This window comes from Peromyscus californicus, unplaced genomic scaffold (assembly GCF_007827085.1).
Source record: "Peromyscus californicus insignis strain IS unplaced genomic scaffold, ASM782708v3 Scaffold_7__1_contigs__length_154581171, whole genome shotgun sequence".
NCBI classification, from domain to species: Eukaryota; Metazoa; Chordata; class Mammalia; order Rodentia; family Cricetidae; genus Peromyscus; species Peromyscus californicus.
In genome coordinates this window covers 154,222,350-154,241,859 of record NW_026294595.1, presented here as the reverse complement: position 1 = coordinate 154,241,859, position 19,510 = coordinate 154,222,350, and the positions used below count along the sequence as shown (strand labels likewise).

The following is a 19,510-nucleotide window of genomic DNA, read 5'->3' as shown; positions in this document are numbered from 1 at the left end:
CTGGATCTCGCTCTGTAGACCAGTCTGTCCTCGAACTCACAGAGATCTCCCTGCCTCTGCCTCCCAAGTGCTGGGATTAAAGGCAAGAGCCACTGTCACCCAGCCACCCAGCCACCCAGCCACCCAGCCACCCAGCCAGAGTTTGCTTTCTTTTTTTTTTTAAGATTTATTTACTTATTATGTATACAGTGTTCTGTCTGCACATATCCCTGCAGGCCAGAAGAGGGCACCAGATCTCATTACAGATGGTTGTGAGCCACCATGTGGTTGCTGGGAATTGAACTCAGGACCTTTGGAAGAACAAGCAGTGTTCTTAACCACTGAGCCATCTCTCCAGCCCCCAGAGTTTGCTTTCTTTATGGCAAAAGCTAGTCACTGGGCAAAAAAACTGTCCTTGCCTCAATTGCTGATAGTATACTGTCCAAATTGGACAAGCAAGACACAAAAGAAAGCGTCTGCCAAACTTTGACAAGACAAAATAGGACAGTCCTTCAAAATTCCTGCTTCACAGAAAAGTATATCAGATATTCTGGGCCTGAAGCTTGAAGACAGATGCCCCAACACTGCAGAGGAAACTAGGGGGACTGTCCAGGAAGACAGCTGTTTCTGTCATTTCTATAGTTTTGGAAGTTGTTTGCTTTGCACTTCCTGTTTACTCAAGTAATATTTTATCCTTTTTGGGTCTCTGATGGAGACTGAAGACTAAATAGTTATAGTTTTACAGTTTTCCTTGTTACCAAATTGAGAAAAAAACGTAGATAACAGATGTAAAGTTTATAAAGTTGAGAGACAGGAAAGCTTAAATTGTTTATCTAAAAAAATGTTTTGAGGTCTAAAGAAATAGTTTTAAGATGGTAATACAAGTTATAATAGAAAATGGTTTAAGTATCAAACTTTAAATTCATCAAGATAAAATAGATAATAGAGTATTTTTTCTGAATATGCCAAAAACAAATGGACTGTACATTATGAATGTAACCCTTACTTGATAATTGTTCTTATTGTGTACAGTTTTACTATGTTAGAGTTAAAACCTTTCCTTTTTATTTAGACAAAAAGGGGGAAATGTTGTGGAATAATCTTTTTGTACACTGTGAAGACATGTCACTGATTGGTTTAAAAAAAGCTGAACAGCCAATAGCTAGGCAGGATTTCTGGGCAGGGAGGATGCTGGGAAGCAGGCAGAGAAGCCAGGAGATACAGAGCAAGCAGAAAGAAGATAAGGTAATAAAGCCACAAGGCAGAATGAAAATTAATAGAAATGGGTTAAGTTATAAGAGCTAGTTACAAACAAGTCTAAGCGAGAAGAGGTGGCACACGCCTTTAATCCCAGCACTCAGGAGGCAGAGCCAGAGCCTGTTGGATCTCTGTGAATTTGAGGCCAGCCTGGCCTACAGAGTGAGATCCAGGACAGGCACCAAAACAACAGAGAGAAACCCTATCCCCCCACCAAAAAAAAAAAAAAAAGAAAAAAGAAACAAGCCTAAGCTATCTAGCTTTCATAATTAATAATAAGTCTCTGTGTCGGCTACTAGGGAGCCGACAGTTGTAGGCAGAGTTTTCTTGTCACATAGCCGTTCTCAAATAAACACACTGAGGCTTATATTAATTATAAATGCTCGGCCAACAGCTCAGGCTTATTACTAACTAGCTCTTACATTTTAAGTTAACCCATATTCCTTATTTACACTCTGCCACATGGCAGTACCTTTATTAACATGGCATGTTCAGTTCCTGCTCCCTCTGGCTAGCAACTCTTCTGACTCCACCCTTCTTCATCCCAGCATCCTTAGTTTGGTCGCCCCACCTATACTTCCGGCCTGGCTATCAGCCAATCAGTATTTTATTAAACTAATCTGATTGACAAATCTTCACAGTATACAAAAGAATTATTCCACAGCAGATGGTCCCTACAAAAAATCCAACTACACACATACATCTATGCAGGTGAAACATTCATATAAATAAAAATAAATAAATAAATAAATAAATAAATATTGAAGATGGCAACCCTAAGATGAGCATGACAGTACAGGCCTGGTGTGGGATATACTGTATGTCAAATCTGTTGCTCTGATTGGTCAATAAATAAAACACTGATTGGCCAGTGGCCAGGCAGGAAGTATAGGTGGGACTAACAGAGAGGAGAACTGAGAGAACAGGAAGGCGGAAGGAGACACTGCCAGCCGCCACCATGACAAGCAGCATTTGAAGACGCCGGTAAGCCACGAGCCATGTGGCAAGGTATAGATTTATAGAAATGGAATAATTTAAGATACAAGAACAGTTAACAAGAAGCCTGAGCCATTAGACCAAACAGTTTAAATAATATAAGCATCTGTGTGTTTATTTTATAAGTGGGCTCTGGGACTGGCGGGGCTTGGCGGGAGCTGAAGAGAAATTCTCCAGCTACACAGGCCTACAAATCTGATAATGAAGAAAGGTAAGGAAAGAGATTTCCATGAATTCAAGGTCAACCTGAGCTACATAATGAAACATCACCTCAAAAACCAAAAAGGAAAAGGAGAGGACTGAGAAATTAATTGGTGGTTAAGAGGTAATACTGCTCTGAAGAGGACCTGAGTTCAGTTCCCAACACCCACATTGAATAGCTCATAACTTCCTGTAACTTGTGTCTCTGGCCTCCAAGGGTGTATACATATACACACACACAATTTAAAATCCTTAATCCCAGGACTCAGGAAGAAGAGGTAAGAAGATATCTGTGGTCTGAAGGCAGAGTCTGGTCTACACACTAAGTTCCAAGACAGTGATGGCTATGTATACAGAATCAGTCTCAAAAAAACAAAATAACAGCTGGAGAGATGGCTCAGCGGTTAAGAACACTGGCTGTTCTTCCAGAGGTCCTGAGTTCAATTCCCAGCAACCATATAGTGGCTCACAACCACCTGTAATGAGATCTGGTGCCCTCTTCTGGCCTGCAAGGACACGTGCAGGCAGAACACTGTATACATAATAAATAAATAAATCTTATAAATAGATAGATAGATAGATTAAAATAAGAGATAGCTAGAGAAATGGCTCAGTGTTTAAGAGCACTGGATGCTCTTCAACGGATTCCATTCCCAGCACCCACATGGCAATTCACAACCATCTGCAACTCAAATTCCAGGGGGATCTAATGCCTTCTTTTGGCCTTCAAGGGTACCACCCACACATATATTGCATAGATATACATGCAGGCAAAACACTCATATAGGTAAAAATAATGCAAGTACCAAAAAAAAAAAAAAAAATGGCTGGGGAGTGATGGCCCACGCCTTTAATCCCAGCACTTGGGAGGCAGAGCAGGTGGATCTCTGTAAATTGAGGCCAGCCTGGTCTACACAGTGAGTTCCAGGACAGGCTCCAAAGCTACACAGAGAAGCTCTATCTTGGGCGAAAAAAAAATGCAAGTTTTAGAAAAATTTTCAAAAGCTTAATTTAATAATAATTTTTAAAAAAAAAGAGCAGGGCAATGATGGCATATACCCTTAATCCCAGCACTTAGGAGGCAGAAGCAGGCAGATCTGTGTTCTACAGAGAAACCTTGTCTAGAAAAATTTTAAAAAAAAAGAGAGACAGAGAGAGAGAGACTGAGAGAGAGGGAAGGAGGGAGAGAGGGAAAGAAGGAAGGAAGGACAAAGGAAGGAAAGAAAAAGAAAAAAAGGCTAGGCGGGTGGTGGTAGTACACGCCTTTAATCCCAGAACTCAGGAGGCAGAGGCAGGCGGATCTCTGTGAGTTTGAGGCCAGCCTGATCTACAGAGTGAGATCCAGGACAGGCACCAAAACACCTGTCTTGAAAAAAAAAAAAGATCCTAGGTTTCCAAAGAACAAAATAAAAAACCTGTACTATGGTGATATTTTATTTGTACTGAAATGTGATTTTATTTCTATGTTAATAAAGAAAGTTGCCTTTAATCCCAGCTCTTGGGAGGCAGAGCTAGGTGGATCTCTGTGTGTTCAAGGATACAGCCAGCATGGAGACACACGCCTTTAATCTCAATACCAAGCACAGAAGACCTGGAGGTCTGGACAGACGGGCAGTGACGAGGAGGTCATGTGGTTGGGTTTACAACCAATGAGAAGGCAGAATAGAAAGTCAATAAAAAGCACAAACACGCCGGGCAGTGGTGGCACACGCCTTTAATCCCAGCACTCGGGAGGCAGAGCCAGGCGGATCTCTGTGAGTTCGAGGCCAGCCTGGACTACCAAGTGAGTTCCAGGAAAGGCGCAAAGCTACACAGAGAAACCCTGTCTCGAAAAACCAAAAAAAAAAAAAAAAGCACAAACACAAAGTAGGTCTCTTTCGGAGAGGTAGGACAACAGTGACAGTGAAGGGTAAGGTTTTTAGCTCTTAGCTATTGCTCTGACCTCTTGGCTTTCATCTCTGTATTGGCTCTGTGTTTCTTATTTAATAAGACAGTTACATCTACACTGTACCTTTAGTACCAGCATTTGGGAGACCAAGGCAGGTGGATCTCTGAGTTCAAGATCAGCCTGATCTACATAGAGTTCCAGTACATCCAGAGCTACACAGCAAGACCTTGTCCCAGAAAAAAAAAAACAAAAACAAAAAAAAAAAAACACAACTCAGGTTTAATCCTCTGCATCCTCCCCCAAAAAAGGCAACCCTACTGGACATGGTGGTACAATACTAAGGAGGCAGAAGCAGAAGCAGACAGATCTCTGTGAGTTCTAGGCCAGCCAAGCTTAAGTAACCCTAATCATAGTCAAAGTATTACCCCAAATTCTGCTGCTTTTGTGGCAGCTTCTAAGCCTTAAGACTATTCTGTATATACCCAACCTTTACGCAGGTACAGCTGTTACAGATCAAGGTCCAAGTAGCCTCTGAAGTCAAGTAGACATACAGACTATTTTTGCAACTTTCCTCCTAGCCCAAAATAAAACACAACAAAAAGAAATTTATTTTGTCTGAAAGCACAGTATGAAATAACATACCTTCTTTCTTTTCTTCTTTCATCCATCCTTTTATCCAGAGCTGCATAAATAGCATCTGCTTCCTCATCATCTTTCTCATAGGGCCCACTCGAGAAGAGGCTCCCCGCATAGCCATTAAACTAAGAACCAAACAATACATATAAAGGGTCAGCTTTCCCACCAACACAGAAAGCAGAACACTCATATCCATAAAATAAAAATTACTAAATCTTTAAAAAAAAAAAAAAAAAAACAGCATGGTCTATAGAGTGAGTTCCAGAACAGTCAAGGCTACACAACGCTGTGGCGAAAACCAAAACAACAACAAAGTCAACTTGGGGAAGAAAGGGTTTATTTGACATACAATCCAGGTTACAGACCATCACTGCAGTAAAATCATGGAGGGAGAGGCTTTGAGGGAGTTGATCACACACATCCAGTCAAGGGCAGAAAATAAACACACCCTCACTTGCTTCTACACAGCTAGTTTTCTTCACCCTTACACAATTCAGGGCTCAGCCCATGGAATGGTGCCACCTACATTCAGGGTGTGTTTTCCACCTTGATCAATAATCAAGACAAACCCCAATAGACATTCCCACAGGTCAGCCTGATTCTGATAATTTCTTTATTGAGACTCTCTTCCCAGGTAATTCTAGATTATGTCAACTGACAGTTAAAATTAACCAGCACACTAAGAAGACAAAATACATCGGGAAATCCTGGACCAGGTTCATGACAGAGTCATTTATAGAAACACTGTAAAATTGAAATAAAATCTGTAGCTTAGTTAATAATATAGTGTCAATAGATTAAAAGGTTTCTATAATTACTAAAATTGTATAAGATGAGACAAAATGGAGAGAGTATATAAGAACTTTTTTTTTTTTTTCTGAGACAGGGTCTCACTACATAGCTCTGGCTGGCCTGGAACTTGCTATGCAGAACAGGCTAGTCTTGAATCCACATAGGTCCAGCTGCCTTTACCTCCCAAGTGCTGGAATTAAAGGCATGGGCCACTATGCCTAGTAATTCCTTTAATTTATTCTAAATATTTTATTTATTTTAAGACAGGCTCTCACTATTCATCCCTGACTGGCCTGAAATACTTTAGGCAGACCAGGCTAGCCTCCAACTCACAGAGATCCACCTGCCCCTGCTGCGTAAGTACTGGGATTAAGGGCATGCATCACAACTGCTTTATTTTATTTTTATCTACATGTGTGTGCACACGCATGTGTATATGTGTGTACTCAAGCACTTTTGTGTGTGTGTGTGCACACTCGTACACTTACGTATTTGTAGGCCTACATGTTCAGACAACCACAGAGGTCAGAAGACGACATTGGATCTCCTGGAAATGGAGTTACAAATAGTGTGAACAGCCTGATGTTGGTGCTGGGAACTGAACTAAAGTCCTTCAGACGAGCATCAAGTACTCTTAACCACCGAACCATTTCTCCAGCCCCTTTTCTAATATTTTAGGGATACTATTTTTCCAAGTTTCTCCAAGTTTAAAATTATTTCAAAATTAACATTCTACAAAACGTTTTTTCTCAAAGGAAAGATGTTCCTTAGACATGCTTTAAAAACTCTTGAAAGGGGCTGGAGAGAAGGCTCAGTGGTTAAGAGCACTGGCTGTTCTTCCAGAGGTCCTGAGTTCAATTCCCAGCAACCACATGGTAGCTCACAACCGCCTGTAATGAGATCTAGTGCCCTCTTCTGACCTGCAGGCATACATGCAGACAGAACACTGTATTAATAAATAAATAAATCTTTTAAAAAAAAACAAAAACTCTTGAAAGACCTCAGTTGACTGTACCAAGCAACAAGGAAGTTCAACAATGAAGTTAAGTCAGCATCAGCACTATCACTAAAAAACATCCAGGAAAAACACCAACATGTAGTGTTCTGAACCTACAAGTGTATCTCCTTACAGAAAGAGACAAAAGTAGTACCTAGTTCTTTGTGTTTTTACTGTTCTCTCTCTCATATACTGCTAAAGACGGAAAATGAACCTGAGTTACCCTCCTATGGTAGCTCGTCGGCTCCTTCCTGTGGAAATTAAAGGTAAGGTTCATCCCATCAAGAACTTTACCTTTCAATTAAGAACACAGCTAAGCCAGCAATACATTCTATAGCATTCTTTTTATTTCTTATTTTCTATTATTTAATTTGCATTTCTGTCTTATGATGGTTTTGTTTTTATTTGTATATTCCCCAGTTAGATTGCCCATGAGGCCACAAGAAAGAATAAACCTTGCTATTTATAGTTAAGCAAGAGAGAAAGAGAAAACAAATACACTACAAAATCAACAAAATGACAGGAATCCATACATACCATTCTATAAGAACTCTGAATTTTTTTTTTTGTTTTTTGTTTTGTTTTTGCTTTTTTGAGACCGTCTCTCTGTATAGCCTTGACTGTTCTAGAACTCGCTCTGTCGACCAGGTAAGCCTAGAACTCACAGAGATCGGCCTGCCTCTGCCTCCTGAGTGCTGGAATTAAAGGTGTGTCCCACCACCACACAGCAAGAACTCTGAATAGTAATGTTCTCAATTTCCAGATTGTAGGAAAAAGGGGCTGGCTAAAGAAACCCACCCTGACCCTAGAGCCCAGGACTAGGGAAAGATGGCTCAGATCAGGGCAGAAAGAAACACGGTTTGTTTGGCAAAGGCAGATCAGAGCCATCTCTGCCCCTGGCCAACTGACTTGTGAAACCAACCAATCACAGAGCAGGATAGTAGAACCCTGGGCCCCGGGTTGACTCCACCCCCAAAACATCCTGTGTAAACCTCCCTGCCTAGTTAGTTAGAAAAAAAAAAAGGTGTTCTCTCCACCATGGTAGAGGCAGCTACTCTCCTGGACTCCTCCTTCCCAAATAAATGTTTCTCAAAAGAGTTTTGGGTGTGAAGATCTTCATTCACTAGCCAGAGAAGATCCTTGCCGAGACGTCCCGCAGTGGAGAAAACAAGGGAGAGGTGAAAGAGCAGAGCAAGGAGAAGCTGAACAGAAGATCTTTGCTGAGACTTCCCTCCGTGGATAGAGCAAGCTAAGCTTTTCTCCGTAGAGAGCCAGAGGAAATTGCTACATTTCTACAGGGGTTTCCCCTTTTGCAGAGTGAAGCAAAAGAAGCAACATTTTAGATGGAAGAAGCAGAGCTCTGCTAGGAAGCCCCCTTAAGGGTGGGCTAAGCAAAGCTCAGCTGTGGCTGCTCTCTAGGAGAGGAGCAGGATTGCTATATCCTGCGGGGAGACCATCCCCCATCACACCAGGTATACCTTGACTTTCCCAAAGAGTCAGGATGCCCTTCCCTGCAGAAGCAGTTCCAGGCCTGACTCTCTCGAGAAGTCAGAAAAATTTCCCTTCCAGGGTTGGGCTGCTTCTTTGCAGTTCCAGCAGTCAGAGCTGTGCTAAACAGCTAGAGGTGTCAGGGACACCTTCAAGGAAGAGCTGTTGTTCTGAGCAGCTCAAGGTGAGGTGTCCAGGATACCTCGCCCTCCAGGGTTAAACTGTCTCTTTTGCAGCTCCAGCCATCAGAGCTGTCCTAAGCAGCTCAAGGTATTGCCTGACTCCCCAGGTAGTCGGGACACCTTTCCCAGAGTTGCAAAACTCACATTTGGGTGCCAAAACCTGGGACCAAACCCAGAGTTGTTGCAACCAATTTACTTACATTTTTGGTGCCGAAACACAGGATACCAAACCCACAGAGTTCCAAAAACCATGTTTTGCAACCAATTTACCTATATTTTTGGTGCTGAAATCTGGGACACCAAACCCAGAGTTGCAAAACTCATCAGCACATGACACAGATCAGCACCCACATCAAGCAGCTTACAACTGTCTCTAACTCCAGAGGGCTTCAATACCAACTTCTGGCTTCCACAGGCACTTGTACCAATGCTCATCACAATTTAAATAAAATAGGGGTTGGAGAGATGGAGAGGTAAGAGTGTATACTTCTCTTGCAGAGGACCGGAGTTTGGAGTTTGAGTCCCAGCACCCAAATCAGGCAGCTCACAACTGCCTGTACCTCCAGTTCCAGGAAATCCAATATATACCCATACACTGACACATACATACACAGAATTAAAAATAGTAAGTGCTGTGGGATGTTCTGTGTGGCAAATGTGTTGCTCTGATTGGTTGGTAAATAAAACACTAATTGGCCAGTAGTCAGGCAGGAGGAATTGTGGGCGGGACAAGGAGGAAAATAAAGCTGGGAAATGGAAGGCTGAGTCAGAGACACTGCCAGCCGCCACGATGACAAACAGCATGTGAAGATGCCGGTAAGCCACGAGCCACATGGCAAGGTATAGATTTATAGAAATGGATTAATTTAAGCTGTAAGAACAGTTAGCAAGAAGCCTGCCACGGCCATATAGTTTGTAAGCAATATAGGTCTCTGTGTTTACTTGGTTGGGTCTGAGCGGCTGTGGGACTGGCAGGTGAGAGAGACTTGTCCTGACTGTGGGCCAGGCAGGAAAACTCTAGCTACAAGTAAGTAAAATATACATTTAATAAACAGATTCATAGACAAAAGTTACATGGGAATCTTGATTAAATGCAGAAAAGGCTTTTTCTTTTTTAACAAAATCTAACACCCCTTCATGTTAAAAGTCAAAATGAAACTTGGAATAGAAGGAACATCTCAACAAAAGCTATATACGACAAACTGAAAGGCCCCAGCATACTTGCTTAGCCTAACGCCATTTTGAGCAAGGCCTGAAAAGTACGGGGAAAGTTCAGTTAGAGGACATGGGCACAGGAACAAACAGGGTATCTGCGGTCGGCCACCTGGCCCCAGAACAGGGAACTAAAAGGTCAGAAAAACAACTTGTACCCTAGATAAGAGCCAAGTCAGCAGGCATGTCGAGCTTGGGGAAAAACCACGAGCTGTCCTGAGTTTGAACCTGGCCTCATACGAATCGTCCAATCAGAACCCTGTAAACCATGCTTCTTGCTTCTGTACCCGCCCTTCTGCTGCCCGACCCTATAAAAACCCTCCACTCCAGCCCGTCGGCGCGCCAGTCTCTTCAGCCTCTGGAGTGACTGTGTCGCCCTGGGTACCCGTGTTCCTGAATAAAGCCTCTTGCTGTTTGCATCTGACTTGTGGTCTCGGTGTGATCTCTGGGCGAGAGTCTCTCCAGAGGGAAGACTACCTTCGGGGGTCTTTCAAAACCTGTAACAACTATATTAAACTGGGGAAAACTCAAAAGCATTTCCACTGGAATCAAGAACAAACACTCATATTCAATATAAAATACAAGAAGTCTTTACTATAGTAGTAAGAAAGTAAAGGGAATACAAATAGGAAAGGAAGAAATATCTCTATTTACAGATGATATGCTTCTATATATAAGAGGCCCTGAGGACTCCACGAGAAAACTATTAGAATTTTACAGTACAAAAATTAACATACAAAACTCAGTTGTCTTCCTACATAACAATGAAACAAACAAGGAAACAATCCCATTCACAATAGCCTACACACACACACACACACACACACGAATAATCTAATCAAGGATTAGATTAAAGCTCTCTATAGTGAAAACTTTAAAACACTAAAGAAAAAACTAAGGACACTAGAAGATGGAAAGACTTCCTATGCTCATGGATTGGAAACATTGTGAAAATGCTATTGTATCAAAAAGCAATCTAAGCATTCAATGCAGCCCTAATCAAAATTCCAGTGACAGCTGAAGAGATGGCTCAGCAGTTAACAGCACTTACTGCTCTTCCAAAGGACCCAAGTTCAGTTCCCAGCACGCACATCAGTTTGCTGCTCTTGCAGAGGAAGACCTGGGTTCTGTTCCTAGTACCCATGTTCAGCAGCTCACAACTACCTGTAACTCCAGCTCCAGAGGATCAGACACCCTCTTCTGGCCTTCCTTTGGCACATGCACACAAGTTGCAAACAAACATGCATAGACACATGTGGTGATATTGTGTTCCCCAATATATTGTGCACCCTAATAAACTTATCTGGGGTCAGAGAACAGAACAGCCACTAGGCAGACACTGAGGCCAGAAAATGGTGGTATACATACCTTTAATCCTATCACTTGGGAGGCAGAGATCTGTGTGGATCCCTGTGAATTCAAGGCCACACTAGGAACAGAGCCAGGTGTGGTGGCACACACCTTCAATCCCACCACTTGAGATCTCATGTCTTGCTTGGGAAAGATACACTCTTTAATCCCAGGAAGTGATGGCAGGAAGCAGAAAGGTATATAAGGCATGAGGACCAGGAACTAGAGGTCTTTTTAAGCTTTTAAGCTTTTGAGCAGCATTACAACTGAAATCCATTCAGATGAGGACTCAGAGGCTTTCAGTCTGAGGAAACAAGATCAGCTGAGAAGTTGGCAAGGTGAGGTTGGATGTGGCTTGTTCTGTTCCTCGGATCTTTCAGCGTTCACCTCAATACCTGGCTCTGGGTTTGTTTTTATTAATGAAACCTTTTAAGATTCTTGCTACAGACATCATACACACACACACACACACACACACACACACACACACACACACACACACACAAATAAGGAAACTCTTTAAAAAAAAAAAAATAGAGAGCCAGGTGGTGGTGGCGCATGCCTTTAATCCCAGCACTCGGGAGGCAGAGGCAGGCGGATCTCTGTGAGTTGAAGCCTGCCTGGGATACATAGTGAGTTGCAGGACAGGCACAAAGCTACACAGAGAAACCCTGTCTCGAAAACCAAAAAAAAAAACATATAGAAACAATAGTGCCCTGATAGCCAAAACAAACCTAAATGAAAAGAACAATGCTGGAGGTATCACCATACTTGATTCCAAGTAATACTACAAAGCCATAATGATAAAAACAGCATTGTACTGGCACACAGACACCTAGATCAATAGAATGGAAGACCCAGATACAAGGCCACACTATAGATACATGATTTCTTGACAAAGATGCCAAAACACGCACTGTGCAAAGGACATCTTGAACAAATATTACTAGAAGAACCGGATTTCTCCATGTAGAAGAATGAAACTAAATCCTTATCTTTCAGCCTGCAAAAAAAATCTACTCTAAATGGATCAAGAACCTTAATACATGGCCTGAAATTCTCATGTTGCTAAAGGAAAATGTATATTTTAATATATAGGCATAAGTAAGGATTTTCTGACTAGTACTCCATTTGCTCAGGAATTAAGGCCAATAATCAACAAATGGGACCTCCTGAAATTAAAAAGCTTTTATATAGAAAAAAAAAACTGTCAATCAAATGAAGAGACTGCTGTGGAACAATCTTTTGGTAGACTTTAAATGTGTATCACCGTTACTGGTTAATAAAGAGCTGACTGGCCAATAGTTAGGCAGAAAAAAAGTTAGGTGGGGCTTACAGTAAAAGAAGGTAAATGGGCTGGAGAGATGGCTTGGAGGTTAAAAGCATGGGCTGCTCTTCCAGAGGTCCTGAGTTCAATCCCCAGCAACCACATGGTGGCTCACAACCATCTATAATGAGGTCTGGTGCCCTCTTCTGGCCTGCGAGTATACATGCAGGCAGAACACTGTATACATAATAAATAAATTTAAAAAAAAAAAAAAAAAAAAAGAAGGTAGAGTTGCCAGGAGATGTAGAGGAAGCTGGAGGTGAACATGCCATACTGAGATAAGGTACCGAGCCACGTGGCAGAACACCAATAAAAATATGGGTTAATTTAAGGTGTAAGAGCTAGTCAGTAACAAGCCTAAGCTATTGACCAAGCATTTATAATTAATAATAAGTCTCTGTGTGGTTATTTTGGAGTGGCTAGCAGACAGAACTAACTGGTGGTCCCGACAGAAAAACTCCATCTACAAGAGACAGCCTATAGAGAGGCATCTACAAGAGATAGCCTACAGAGAGGAAGAATATACAAACAAATTCAAGAAACTAAACATCAAGAAAACTCTGGGCAGTGGTGGCGCACGTCTTTAATCCTAGCACTCGGGAGGCAGAGCCATGCGGATCTCTGTGAGTTCAAGGCCAGTCTGGTCTACAGAGCAAGATCCAGGACAGGCACCAAAACTACATGGAAAAATCCTGTCTCAAAAAACCAAAGAGAGAGAAAGAAAAAGAGAGAGAGAGAGAGAGAGAGAGAGAGAGAGAGAGAGAGAGAGAGAGAGATGGCTCAGGGGTTAAGAGCACTGGCTGCTCTTCCAAAGGTCCTGAGTTCAATTCCCAGCAACCACATGGCGGCTGACAACCATCAGTAATGAGATCTGATGCCCTCTTTTAGTCTGCAGGCATACATGCAGGCAGAATACTGCACATATAATTAATAAATAAATTTAAAAAAAAAAGGAAGAAAAAAAGAAACCCTGAAGAAAGGCCAGGAGAGGTTATTGTGAAAGTATATCCTCAGTTGCAGTGGAGATCCCAAGATATTGGGATTGAAGATGCCAGGAGAGATGACCACCAAGGATAGTGGCATGTGTGATGTACAGCCAGCCTGAGCTAACTAGACAAGCTATGTGTGCCACACATGGCAAAACTGGAGAAGTAGAACTGCCCAAGCCTTTTGGAGCCTAGAAGATCATGAGTGATTTTAGATGATTTTAGATACTCAAGTACAGGGGGTATACACTATTGGGTTTTTGTTTTACTTTAATCTGATTGTAACTATGTCCTAGTTCTTCCTTCTTGGAATTAAAAAAAAAATACAAAACTTGTTTCTGATTTTACAGAACCCACAATTAAAGAGTCATTGAACTTAGAAAGTGTCAGGATTTTTTTAAAGATTGTGGGACTTTCAAAGTTGTATTTGTATGTGTAAAGTATTTAAATACAATGTGAAAGTGGAGCACAGGGAATATTAGAAGTTAAAAGATTTAATTGGGAATATGGGTGTGAGGGAAAGGGAGAGGGGGCAGATTAACCAAAAAGTAAAGGTATATGAAAAACTTTTATGGAAACCCACTACTTTGTAAGCTAATTAAACACCATAATTTTTGTTTATTTTTTTTGAGACAGGGTTTCTCTGTGTAACCCTGAATGTCATGGAACTCGCTCTGTAGACCAGGCTGGCCTTGAACTCAGAGATCCGCCTGCCTTTGCCTCCCAAGTGCTGGGATTAAAGGTGTGTGCCACTACCTCCTGGTAAGATCATAATTTTTTAAAAAGGAGCTTGAATATAGGTATAAACATGGATAGACATGGGTCATTAACTAAAAATCTCTGTGGTCATACATTGTGTACCCTAATAAAATTGGCCTGAAGATCAGAGAACAGAACAAGCCACTAGATTAAACATAGATGCCAGGCAGTTGTGACACACACCTTTAATCCTAGCACTGGGAGGCAAAGATCCATCTGGATCTCTGTGAGTTCAAAGCTACCCTGGATTATATGAGATTGATTCAGTCTAAGAGAAAAACAGAGCCAGGCAGTCGTGGCACACACCTTTAATCCCAGCACTTGAGATCTCATGCCTCTGCAACCAGTATTTGGTAAGCACATACCCCTTTAATCCCAGCACTAGGAACGAAGTAATGTGGCTGGGTGGAGAAAGGTATATAAGACGTGAGGAGACAGGAACTAAAGCCCTTTTCAGCTAAAGCTTTTTTTCGGCTGGACCCCTTTACAGCTGAAGACTCAGAGACATTCAGTCAGAGGATTCGTAGAGTTGGCCAGGTGAGAAGTAGCTGTGGCTTTTTCCTTTGTCTCTCTGATCTTACAGCATTTACCCCAATATCTGGCTCCAGGGTTTGTTGTTTGTTTGTTTTTCGAGACAGGGTTTCTCTGTGTAGCTTTGCACCTTTCCTGGAACTCACTCCGTAGCCCAGGCTGGCCTTGAACTCACAGAGATCCACCTGGCTCTGCCTCCTGAGTGCTGGGATTAAAGGCGTGTGCCACCACCACCTGGCAGCCCAGAGTCTTTTATTATAAGACCATTTTAAAATTTGAGCAACAAATCTCGGTACCAGATACGGGAAAGCCCCCAAAGGCCCCCAAAACAACACAAGCTATTGCCACTGCTCTTGGTTGTCAACCATAACAAGATGGTAAGACCCTACTGCTGAAGATACAATACCACAACACACTTTAGTTGCAGGACATAGAAATTCCAGTCAAGCTGGAATTGATCTGAAACTTCCTTCCTGCTGGCTAGATTTCATAGTGCTGGAACATGTTGCTTTCCAGGCCACTGAGGGAAAAATATCATTAATGACATTACCCAGCAGTTAACTTTGAAAGCTAAAGCTCCAATATAGACCCTTTAAGCAAGATGTACCCATGGATGCAATAGAGGCATGAAATGTACAGGGCTACCCAAATGCTTGAGGTCTGCTCCACTGGAATAAATTCATGCCTGGGTCTGTAAACCTACACAAAATCCTATGGCTTGGGAGGTCACAGGCCCTAGGAAGAACCTACTTCTGTTGTTTTGCTAATAGGTATGTTGTCAAACTGCCTTCTACTTATGTTTATACCCATGGATCAGGGCTACTCTCAATCTTTACTAGAAAAATCTTTCTGTAGTGACTAACAGTTAATGAAGAAAGTAACAAATGGTCAAAGTGCTTAAAAAAAAAATTGCAGCAAGTGCTCATTCTTAAATTGAACATCTATACCATTCCCCTTGAGTAAGAGCAGGGGTGGGGAGGAGTGCTGGGAAATGCCATCTTCTGGATGTGACATGGCCACTGCACCTACTGCTACCTGCACAAGATAAAGCTAACAAGATCACCCAATCTTCCAACAGGCAGCACTAATTCGACTCAGTAAGTTACCAAAAAAATAACATAAAATGGGAAGGCGATCTGTTAGGAAGTACTAGAATTGGGGTAGATCTGGAGTAGCTATGATCAAAATACATTGTATACACTTGTGAAGTTGTGAAATAATAAAAGATTTTTTCCTTTAAAAATTAAAAATATTTTTAGGCATTAGAGAGAGAGATCAGCAGTTAAGAATATATACTGCCGCTGGGCATGGTGGAGCATGGCTTTAATCTCAGAACTAGGGAGGCAGAAGCAGGTAGATCTCTATAAGTTCAAGGCCAACCTGCTCTACAAAGCGAGTTCCAGGACAGCTAGAAATCTGTGTAACAGAGAAACCCTGCCTTGAGAAACAAAACAAAACAACAACAACAACAACAAAACACACCACACACACACACACACACACACACACACACACATACACTGCTCTTTCAGAGGACCCTAATTCAGTTCCTAGCACCTGGGTCAGAAGGCTCACAACCACCTCTAACTACATCTCCAGGGGAAATCCAATGCCTTTGGCCACCTCAGGCACATGCAATCATGTACACAGACATTCTCATACACATAACTTAAAAATAATGAAAATAGCGAGGAGATGGTAGCGCATGCTCTAATCCTAGCTCTTGGGAGGCAGAAGCAGGTGGATCTCTGAGTTCAAGACCAGCCTGGTCTACAGAGCTAGTTTAGGACAGTCAAGGCTACACAAAGAAACCCTATCTCAAAAAACCAAAAAAGAAAAAAGGAAAAGAAAATTAATCTTTAAAAAGCCATTTTAAAAAAAAAATCACCTCATCATAGTTGGTATCATTCAGATCCTCATCATCATCATCAGCAGCCTGATTTTTCTTCATCTGGTCCCCCACAGTTCTCTTCCCTGGTGGGGCATGACGATCATCCACAGGATCATTTGCATCCCGGGCAGGCCCAATGTCTGATCGGGTGGTGAAGCCAGTGGCACTGAAGGAAGACCAAAGACATCATTATTTGAGTGACCCTGATCCTATGTTCTTTTCTGATCATCATTTAGTAACATTACTTCTCATACTTCTGGGAACCTCCAAAGATTCTAGTACTTCATCTATTACTGGTCTTCTTTGTTTGCTGAACCTTTTAACCTACAATGAGTAGGTCAGAGAGAGTTTTTCTCCACCCCGAGGAGTCCCCATTTTTCCTCCACATCACTGTCAGGCCTTCAGAAGTCCCTCCTCCTCCAGTTCTGGTCTCACATTTTCAATTGTCTGTTGAGCATGAACTCTCCACTTTCAACCAGGACCAAACTGATTTCCTCCTGTATGTACTCAGCAGCTGTTCCAGGATGATAAGTCATTAACAGCCATTCCATAAGAGACACTATACAATCATCTTTGTCTCCCTTGAGTTCTCTTCATCTTGTCTGTCCCCAAATACTACTGACAAATTGCTCCTCAAGACCACAATTCCTGCCACAGCTGGAAATCCATTTATTATCCCTGCCTCCAACCTACTCCTACTTCAACCCACAATCTGCCAAGTGATTCTTTTCAAAAATGTAGCTCAGCCAGGCAGTGGTAGCATATACCTTTAATACCAGCATTCGAAAGGCAGAGGCAGGCGGATCTCTGTGAGCTCAAGGCCAGCTTGATCTACAGAACAAGTTCCAGGGCAGCCAGGAGTACACAAAGAAACCTTGTCTCAAAAAACCAAAATCAAACAAACATAAAAGAAAAAAAGTAACTCATAAACTATGAGAGCTCTATCCTAAGCTAAGGTCCCCATAGCTTCCAGCTCCATTCTTCTTGCAGCAAATCCCTCTATTCTGGATTCCTTTCTTTTCTGGCCTCACTGGAATTGATCTTTTTCTTTTGCATTTATGTTTACTTATGTGTATGTGTGTGAAGCCGTGTGCTTATACACACCACATGCATGCATGTGCCTGTGGAGATCAGAAGATACCAGAGCCCCTGGAACTAAAAGCACCTGATGTGGGTGCTAGAAATGAAACTCAAGTCCTCTACAAAAGCAGTAAGTGCTCCTAATTGCTAAGCTATCTCTCTACTCCATTTTGTCTTTTTTAAAGCGGTTGGGCAAGGTGCTGGACTCAAACTCAGGGTTGTGGCAGGGTACACTCAGCTACACCTCCAGCTGCCCTTTTACACTGTTTGTTTATTTATGTATTTAGTGTGTGCGACCTGACACATGTGTAGAGGTCAGAAGACAACCAGAAGAGGTCAGAGACTCAGTTTTCCTCTTCTACCACATGGATTCTGGGGATCAAACACAGACTTGACAGAGCCTTTACCCACCAAGCCACCTCGACAGTCCCCTACTTGCCTTTTTATGTGTCTACACCAAATCCCACTTTCTGTTTGTTTGTTTGTTTGTTTTTTGAGACAGAGTTTCTCTGTATAGTCTTGGCTATCCTGGAACTTGCTCTGTAGACCAGGCTGGCCTGCCTGAGTCCTGGGATTAAAGGCATGGGCCATCACTGCCTGGCACAAACTCCACTTTTCTTTACTTCTCCCAAATCTGACATTTCAAAATCCCTCTTTGCTACACTGCTGAATATCTCTTGACTTCTATTCTCCTTTGTATGTTATTTATACAAACAGAAAACCTCTTCTAGTAAATTCAGGTCATCTGACAATGGGTACGAATGCCCCCCTTCTAGAGAGACTTATGTCTAATCAAATGCATAAAGAAGTAGGACAAATACTATTTATTTACCCAACACCTTATGGTTGGCAGGCATAGGCCATCCCTGTCCAGAGGGTTGAGCATTTTAAAAGGTGACCTACGGTCACACATCCTAGAAGGAAAAGATGCTTAAGGGAATAAAGGAGTAGCATACTCCCACTATACACATCAGACTCAACTGCTCGTTACATCCGATTTGCTTATGCATATTACTTCAGACACCAAAACACTGAGGCTCAAACCACTGTGTAATCCCCGATTCATATCATATGATCTGATTCATATCAGGGTGGCAGTCAGGCCACATGTACCCGCTTATTCTGACAAAAAAAAGCCCCTGTGTCTGACAGGCATTATGCCAAATTACATAGTGCCTCCCGGACTATGTGGTGGTGAACATTAATCTTGTTTTTGTTTTGAGACAAGGTTTCTTTAAGTAACCCTGGCTGTCCTGGAACTTGCTATGTAGCCCTGGCTGTCTTGAGATTCGCTACGTAGATCAGGCTGGTCTCTAACTCAAAGATACTAAGGCCTCTGCTGTACCCCCACCACCGCGCCCCGCCTCAATGATGGGTTTAGAGACCTGCGCCACTACCCCCAGGCACTTTTGTTTTGTTTTGTTTTGTTTCGAGACGCGGTCTCTCTACGTAGCCCTAGGGGTCACTAGCATCGTTCTCAACTAGGCCTGGAGCGAGCTGCGTTCCAGGGTACTAGAACCCATCCTGGTACAAGTTTCGCCTACTACCTTACCCCCGACCCAGCCCGGGTACGTAGCCGAGCGGCGCGGGCATGCCCAGGAACGGCTTCTTCTTCTTGTTCATGGCAGTGTTGTTGGCCGAGGCAGACAAATGTAGAGGAACAGGTACGCTGCAGAAGGCGCAAAATCCTCCCGGTGTCGCAGCTGGAAGATATGCAGCTACTACGTCGCCTGCGCCCCGGAAGTAGAGAGTGACGTCGCGAAAAGCGCCGCCCACCCAGATCCTCGGGCGGAAGTCAAAGATGTGGGTTTGCAAAGCGTTTCCGCCGGCGGCTGCTTGGTGGGTGTGCCGTGAGAAGATGAGCACGCGTGCGCGCCCGCAAACCACTAACCATTAACGCAGCGGGCCGCGCAGGCGGGGCTAAGGGTCATACGTTCTGTTGCTGTGCCAGGAACAAT

General features: G+C 42.7%; 1 protein-coding gene across 1 annotated transcript in view; it reads right to left on the bottom strand.

The window, feature by feature from the left end:
• Prpf6 (pre-mRNA processing factor 6) overlaps nt 1–19,292 on the bottom strand; it is an 89,921-nt gene extending 70,629 nt beyond the window's left edge. The window contains exons 1-3 of the mRNA XM_052726662.1: nt 19,105–19,292; nt 16,470–16,638; nt 4,964–5,082 (exon numbers count right to left, since the gene is read on the bottom strand). Of these exons, the coding sequence (XP_052582622.1) occupies nt 4,964–5,082; nt 16,470–16,638; nt 19,105–19,175 (359 nt within the window). The 5' untranslated portion in view covers nt 19,176–19,292. The remainder of the gene's footprint in view (nt 1–4,963; nt 5,083–16,469; nt 16,639–19,104) is intronic.
• Between the last annotated feature and the right edge of the window lie 218 nt (nt 19,293–19,510).